The following is an 8,099-nucleotide window of genomic DNA, read 5'->3' on the forward strand; positions in this document are numbered from 1 at the left end:
GCCAAAGCCATATTTCATCGACGTGATCCCGTTTATGATCATTAAACCAGTTTTTAATGAGATATAAAACTTTTATATAAAAATAAAAATAAAAATAAAAGGAATTTGTAATTTTTATTAATACAAGTATCGTTAACCAGCATAGTATTTATAATTAATATCGGCCACATAATATTGATGATCAAATTAATATCGGCCACATAATATTGATGATCAATAAAACATGTATTAGACAAAGTCACAAGGTGCAACGAAACAGGTATTCTGCATCCTAGAGGGACCACGAGACGAGGAATTCTTTATTATTCATATGCACGCGCTCGGATATGAAGCATATAACACTTCCCATTTCTGCTAAAGTCCGAGGCAAATCAGTTCGAATCCTCCTTCCATTCTACAGCTAGAGCCGCGGAGCACTTCAAAAAAATTTGTGAAGCCATGGCCAAAATTCGTTATGGCAAATGGGGTTGTTGGATACCGCCAGTCGGTGTGCTCTTGAGTTTATTCGCTCTTATTATTACTGCTCAACAACCAGGTATGAATATGGAACATTCGAAGTTCAACAAATCGCTCAGCAGCGAATGTTGAGTGTTTTCCGTTTCGTCTGCAGTTTGAGTAGCTTCATCTGATATATGGTAATTTTATGGCAGTAATGGATTTTTTTTCAATATTTTAATTATTATTTTGTTGTGATTTGGCAGGATTTCTCAGTATTGGATGCGGAGCAAAAACAAATTACACTGATGAAAACAATATAACATGGGTTACTGATGCCGATTATATCGACGTCGGTGAGACAAGGAACTTCACTGTCTTCGGTTCTTCTTGGCATAGTGCACGTTTCTTTCCAAAGCCTCTCAACAAGTCTTGCTATCGCTTGAATGTGTCCTCCAATGTGCCTTACCTCTTAAGACTCTCGTTTTTCTTTGGAAATTACAGTGGATCCGGACAATTGCCAAGCTTCGCTTACTCTATTGAGACCGTAGATATCTTGGCCATGAAGAACTTGACAACCTTCTATTATGAATTTTATTATGATGATTTTATTATGATGAAAGAATCTTGGTTACTTCAGGCACAATGATGTATGTTTGCTTGATCAGAACCTCCGACAGCAATGACCCCTTTATCAGTGGTATCGAATTGAGGCCCCTCCGAGATGGCATGTATGCACAGGCTAAGCCAGGAACAATGCTATCTTTGATAAATAGAGTTGGTCTTGGAGGAAACTATTCGACGCTCAGGTAAACATCATTCGCCATATATTTACATATGGATATCTGAGCGTCATAATTAACGACCTGGTGGTGTTGATATTCATTGTAATCCGTTTCTCTATGTCATAAATCTATACAGTTGAGAGAATCGTGTTATGTGAGGGCCAATTTTGATGCAGTAGAAGTGTTGAGCAGTAGTGATATTTTTTGTGAATAATTTAGATGAATAGATTTGTTTGGTTAATTACGCAGGTATCCTCAAGACAACTTCGATCGCTTCTGGGCAGGAGAAATAAATATAGAATCTAGTAACGTTAATTCCTTCCGAATTGTAAGTACCGACGAGTTAATTTCAACAAACGACACTGAAGACCTTCCTCCATCTGCTGTCATGCAAACGGCGTTGGTTGTAAACAGCTCTACCCCGACGGGGTTTTTCTTGCCAGGACCGTTCTACAAAGGGAGCAAATCATTACTGCTGTTGTATTTTGCAGAGATCAAGCCGCTCGACATGTCTGCTTCCAGATCTTTTTACGTGGCGATAAATGGGTATCCAAATTATTATAACGTGTCTGAACTCACTCTCTCACGAAATTATCCCATCAGAGAGCTGCAATTCCTCTCAAATAGCTTTTATAACGTTTCATTATTGAACGCCGCCAATTCCACTCTTCCTCCTATAATCAACGCTTATGAGTATTACCGCTAATTCATACTCAGCCGCCGACATCTTCACAAGATAGTAAGTGCGCAGCTCTGCTAATCTTATCATATTAAAAATTACAGATCATTCAATGCCTAAGCGATTCCTTGCAATTAACTGCAGTTGACGCTCTTTACGCTATCAAAAATAGTTTTGACATCAAAAGTTGGATTTCCGATCCTTGCTATTTGATAAAGTGGAACGGGATTAACTGTTATAACAGCTCCTCAGGCATAAGAATTTCGGAAATGTAAGTTTAATTCTTTAGTTTGTTTGCAGCTTATATAGATGTCCAGATTTGGAGGTGAAATTATAAGAGCTGACGATAATAATACTCCTGTTGCCAGAGATTTGTCGGGAAGGAATCTCAAAGGATCGGTTCCTAATGATATTGCAAACTTGACTGCATTAGTTAAAGTGTGAGTAGAACCAGACCCCTTTTTCCTATGTGTTGCTATTCTGAGTTTGTGTTCATTGCCGATTCTGGAATATTCTGAATATAGAATAGGCATGTCTCATGTCATGTCCATTGGATAACCGGATGTCAGAAATCTGCAATGCAATGCACCTGAGGATGACCCTAAGTCTAAGTCTAAATAGCCCATCAAAGAAATATTACACCAAAAAGTTAAATATGGATGAGGATTTTAAAATCTGAAAATGTCTCCCTGTGTAACAGTCTGTAGGTAACATGAGATTTGTAGAGATATTTGTTATAGACAAGTGTTTCCAAATATACTATAGCATCTCTTAACTGTATGGACTGTTTATAAGTCTCCAAATAGCAACATAAAATTTGTTGGTGCGGTTTATGAAGGGAACACAGTCTGTCTTTGAGCATTATATTAAAAGCGGCAGTATGTTGAAATTAGCAGATCTCTTGACAATAATCATCTGAGTGGATCGTTGCCAAATTTATCGAGTTTAACCTTGTTGGAGAGACTGTAAGTTTATATCAAACATAAGTTTTTTCATTTGGTTCATTGATATTATTTTTCCTCCGTATTTTCGCAAAACCACAATTAACTTTTGTTACATACAGATATTTACAAAACAATGCCGTTTTGTTATCATACAGATATTTACAAAACAATAGCCTGAACGGCATTGTTCCAGAGTGGCTCTCTGAACTGAAAAAACTTAAAGAGTTGTACGTCTTCCTCTCTTCTCCCCTTTATGTTTTGGTTCAAGGTTAGACTTAGGATGACCCTAAGTCTAAGTCTAAATAGCCCATCAAAGAAATATTACACCAAAAAGTCAAATATGGATGAGGATTTTAAAATCTGAAAATGTCTCCCTGTGTAACAGTCTGAAAATTGGTAACAGTCTGTAGGTAACATGAGATTTGTAGAGATATTTGTTATAGACAAGTGTTTCCAAATATACTATAGCATCTCTTAACTGTATGGACTGTTTATAAGTCTCCAAATAGCAACATAAAATTTGTTGGTGCGGTTTATGAAGGGCACACAGTCTGTTTTTGAGCATTATATTAAAAGCGGCAGTATGTTGAAATTAGCAGATCTCTTGACAATAATCATTTGAGTGGATCGTTGCCAAATTTATCGAGTTTAACCTTGTTGGAGAGACTGTAAGTTTATATCAAACATAAGTTTTTTCATTTGGTTCATTGATATTATTTTTCCTCCGTATTTTCACAAACCACAATTAACTTTTGTTATCATACAGATATTTACAAAACAATAACCTGAACGGTACTGTTCCAGAGTGGCTATCTGAACTGAAAAACCTTAAAGAGTTGTACGTCTTCCTCTCTTCTCCCCTTTATGTTTTGGTTCAAGGTTAAATGGAATTAACTAAGAAGTTTAGGACGACAACCTTTTTATATTTATTATCACAGGAATATAGAGAACAATAATTTCAGCGGTGTAATTCCCGCGCAACTTCTCCTCAATTGTTCGTTGAAACTCAAGTAATCATATGCTATTTTAGATACCTTATGTTTGACTTGAATCCCATTTTGAGAATATGAAGCTCAGATTTTCTGTAATATAATAGAAAATGCCATAGAGAATATTTATGAATAGAGTTTAAATTCTCATTAATCTTATTGCATTACCTTTATGTTGTAGTTACTCTGGAAACCCATACTTACTTCGGAGTAAAAGGGAATGTACGGCACGAAAGTCAAAATATAAAAAGTTGAAGGTTCTCCTGGGATTAATGTTCAGCGGAATTTTAATCAGCGCTCTAGCCTTGATCGCAGGCATTATTATCTTTCGCCACAAGAAAAATAAATGTGTCACAACTGAAAGCAATGGCGTGAAAATGGCCCAGAAAATGGTGTGGACATTGCCTCCATTGAATTGACTGACTCAACAGTTATGGTGCCAATTAATCTAACAGAGTCCCGTGCCTTCACTCTAGAGGACATGATGGCTGCCACACAAAAATTTACAGGAAATATCGGAAAGGGCGGGTTTGGATCGGTGTTCTTTGGTAAATTGCCCGAAGGGAGGGAAGTGGCGGTAAAGGTTCTCTCATTGTTCAACGAACAAGGAATTCACCAGTTCCTGAATGAGGTAATTCTGACATCATTAGACCATGAAAAATGCTTCACCTCTCATCGCAATTCAATTTTTGCCTCCAATTTCATAATGTATTTAACAACATGGATAGTGGTTTTGGGACACTGATAAGCACGTATAGTAAAAAAATTTGATCATGTGAGTTGACTTGATGAACAGATTGACGTTCTTTCTAAACTCCATCACAAGAACTTGGTATCTCTACTGGGACACTGTAACGAATCCAGGGAACTTATGATTATTTACGAGCACATGTCTGGAGGGTCCTTCAAGGACCGCCTTTATGGTAAATATATATTCATCAGACATATGTTTGCTTGAGACCGTGTAAAATCCAACTTTCATTCGGTTCTTATTTTTCTTTCCCAGGTCCTAGTGCAGAAAGTTCAGAATTAAATTGGAAGAGAAGGCTCAAAATAGCTTTAGATGCGGCACAGGGTAGTTCCTTAAATTCTCTTTGCTTTGATGTACAGTGTTTTCTAGCAAAAAATAGAATCTAAATGTAGTTTGCTTTTAAGTGTTGATTACAGAAAAATAGCACGGGCATGTTATAGATTTCTACTTCGTCATTAGAGGGGAAAAGCATGCTTCACCATATTTCTCATATAATCCATCTATTTCTATTTCTATTTGTAAGGACTGGAATACATGCACATAGTGTGCACCCCGAAGATTATTCACAGGGATATCAAGACCGCTAACATCCTTCTAGACAGCAACTTTAATGGAAAACTGGGTGACTTTGGTCTGTCAAGGGTATGGATTAATGGGGAGGCTTCTCATGTTACAACTATGGTGAAAGGCACTGCGGGATACCTCGATCCAGAGTATATCACCCACATAACTTGCACTGGTTTTGCAATATTCTTGATTCTAATGGAACTGTTAGCATTCTTATCTAACCCTTTGTTCTTTAACAGATATTTTAGCACAGAAAGGTTGACCGATAAGAGTGATGTGTATAGTTTCGGAGTGGTTTTGCTGGAGATCATATGCGGTAGACCACCCATAGATGCAAAACTATCTGTAGATAAACTAAACATTATTCGATGGGTATGGAATCTGATCATTAATTATAGAAAACACATAACTCAATCGCACATATATTTTGAACATTCTACATAGTTGTTTTCTTCTACATACTATGAAGAATAATGAATGTGTGTATTTGCAGGCTACACCTTTCGTGGAAATGGATGCAATTCCTGGACAAATAGAGGAAATCATAGACAGAAGGTTGGGTGGAAATTACAACCTAGAATCCGTCACTCGTGTGGCCAAAATAGCCATTAGATGTGTTAAAGCTGAACCGTTCTATAGGCCAAGCGTGAGTGAAGTAGTGGAAGAGCTCAGAGAGGCTATGAAACTTGAGGAGATTTGCACGCGGCCAGCGCAGTCTATTTCTTAAGCAGTTAGATAAGTTCGTACGCTGTGCCTATGGGCTGAATGGAGAAGGGCCATCGTTTACATCATCGTGATAACATCGTTTATAGGAAGGCTTCTTGTTTTTACAAAATTTATTATTGTGCATTTTCAGATGCTGCTGAAAAGCCAGAATCTTCTGTATTTTCTTATTTCTGTTGATTGAATTCTGAATGTCACTTCTTATTTCTGTTGATTGAATTATGCATTTCACACTTTCCCAGGTCGTGGTTTAATTTCTTTCTTTACCCTTAGTTAAGTTATGTGAAGTGGCAGTAGTTATTTTGTATAAAATAAGGTTGTATACTCATTGTTTGCCGGCATAGTTTAATAATTGAATTTTCAATGGTATGTAGTAATTTTGACAGTGAATAAAGTTGATAATACAGATAAAATAAGAGTAATTTTTACTTGTTATTTTTTTAATAGAAATATGGTAAAAAAATTTGTGGTGAAATCTTTATTTATGTTGTTTAAATTGGTTTTTGTACTGTATATATGGATTCAGCACCTTAAAAAAAAAAAATTGGGGCATTTACATGGTGAAGAATTCACCAGTGAAACTTGTGATTCAGTGAATTGCTTTCAGATTCTAAACAAATGAGATCAGAAAATAAACCAAAAAACTTTCAACAAATTAGATCAGAAAATGAACCAAAAAACTTTACAAAAAATCTACTCCAATAAAAGAAACTCCAAAGTATACCTACATGCCATCATATTAAACCATTCATAAATGCATATATTTTATTTTATTTTTATTTTTTCCCTGGAAAGCATAACAGAAATTTGATCAGAAAATAAATCAAAAAGCTATCCAAAAAGTCTACTATAATAAAAGAAACTCCAAAATATACTACATGCCATATCATATTAAACCATTCATAAATAAATATAATAGAAATTTGTTTGGACTACTATGATAACCAACCATTCAAGCTTTAAAAAATTGAAAAAAAACATAAAACTTTTCCAACTCTTTTTGTTAAATGTAAATTACATATGTATTAAATGTAAATTACATATCTATTAAAATCATGCCAATTTATTCGGGCAAATGTATAAGTAGGAATGTAGAAAGGAAGCAGCCACTGTAAAAATATAATGTAGAGAGGAATTTTTTTTAAAGCAATAGCCTTTTTTGCTGGCCAAAAGAATTCATACTGTAACATCAATTTGCATTAGAAATTCTTAAAAGAAAACTTGATAATATATGCATTTAAATAAAAATGTAATATGTTTTAAAGACAATAGAAAAATATAATCTAATAAATTACAATATTTTAACTAAACAGATTTTGAAGTATAGTAAGATAGAAGAAAATTACAGACAGTGTTTCAAAATTCACTCAAACTCATTTTGAGTAAAGAAGGGAATTCTTCTCCTTGACATGAATGTTTTTTGCCGGTGAACATAGTGATGATTATTGTTTGTTCAACATTGGAATCTAAGATCTATAATAACGTGGAGTATTGTTTTTGCACTTTGATCATCCTGCATGAAGGAAAAAGATAATACAAAGTGCTTATTAATGTTTGCATAAATAAAAAATTATGGCATTTTGTTATATGACTAAAAACTAAAGGTGAGAGAATGAGGATGATACCGAAAGAGAGAAGACAAAGTTTCTAGTTGGAACTTTGGCTTGTTTTGTTTTGCTTGTTGTTGTTGTGGCCATAGGTTTTAAACCCGTACAAAAATTACCTGCATACGAATTCTAAAACACTGAAAATAAACAATGCGAGAGCATAACACATAAAACACATATACACAGAGATTTTCCCCTGGATCTCAAAACCGAAACTACTAGCTTGATTTTTCATTATGTTCTTTTCAATGTTACAATACATATTTATACATGCCGAAGCATCCAATACCATGGACCGAAAACCATCGCGTCCAAAACCATAGATAGGTCTGCCCAACCTAATATAGGGTCCAAAACCAAAATTTTCGGGGCGCTGCCCAGACCCCATAGAGTGGGGTTATCTGCACCCCTCAAACCCCCTGTGACTCCCCCCACTATGCAATCAACGCAACGAAGGGGGGGCTCCGCCCCCCTTCTAACCCCCCCGGTTAACTGCGTGGGCTAGTCGTGGAAAGAATATAACACAACCCAACATTCTCCCACTTATTGTTTTCTTTCCACAGGGTGCCACAAGAGAGCTTAGTCATTTATCCAGCCCTGCAATGCCCATTGTTTCTCC

At 35.8% G+C, this 8,099-nt stretch overlaps 3 protein-coding genes across 3 annotated transcripts; all 3 read left to right on the forward strand.

The window, feature by feature from the left end:
• Nucleotides 1–265: 265 nt before the first annotated feature.
• On the forward strand, nt 266–1,084 carry LOC149244766 (putative LRR receptor-like serine/threonine-protein kinase At5g48740). The gene is made up of 2 exons (XM_089371634.1): nt 266–535; nt 702–1,084. Exons 1-2 carry the CDS (start codon nt 439–441, stop codon nt 1,082–1,084), a joined length of 480 nt encoding a protein of 159 aa, XP_089227760.1. The 5' UTR covers nt 266–438.
• LOC149244767 (putative LRR receptor-like serine/threonine-protein kinase At1g67720) lies at nt 1,081–3,870 on the forward strand. Its single transcript, XM_089371635.1, has 8 exons — nt 1,081–1,244; nt 1,470–1,913; nt 2,021–2,170; nt 2,268–2,339; nt 2,796–2,864; nt 2,999–3,070; nt 3,443–3,511; nt 3,610–3,870. The coding sequence occupies exons 1-8, from the start codon at nt 1,081–1,083 to the stop codon at nt 3,725–3,727; spliced, it is 1,158 nt and encodes a 385-aa protein (XP_089227761.1). The 3' UTR covers nt 3,728–3,870.
• A 146-nt stretch (nt 3,871–4,016) lies between these two features.
• On the forward strand, nt 4,017–6,139 carry LOC149244768 (putative LRR receptor-like serine/threonine-protein kinase At5g48740). The gene is made up of 6 exons (XM_089368070.1): nt 4,017–4,463; nt 4,629–4,755; nt 4,839–4,907; nt 5,107–5,296; nt 5,390–5,522; nt 5,644–6,139. Exons 1-6 carry the CDS (start codon nt 4,266–4,268, stop codon nt 5,875–5,877), a joined length of 951 nt encoding a protein of 316 aa, XP_089224196.1. The 5' UTR covers nt 4,017–4,265; the 3' UTR covers nt 5,878–6,139.
• Nucleotides 6,140–8,099: the final 1,960 nt, after the last annotated feature.

Source organism: Pinus tabuliformis, chromosome 8 (genome assembly GCF_031772625.1).
Source record: "Pinus tabuliformis cultivar Carrire ecotype Pingquan chromosome 8, CPIR1, whole genome shotgun sequence".
In the NCBI taxonomy this organism is placed as follows: domain Eukaryota; kingdom Viridiplantae; phylum Streptophyta; class Pinopsida; order Pinales; family Pinaceae; genus Pinus; species Pinus tabuliformis.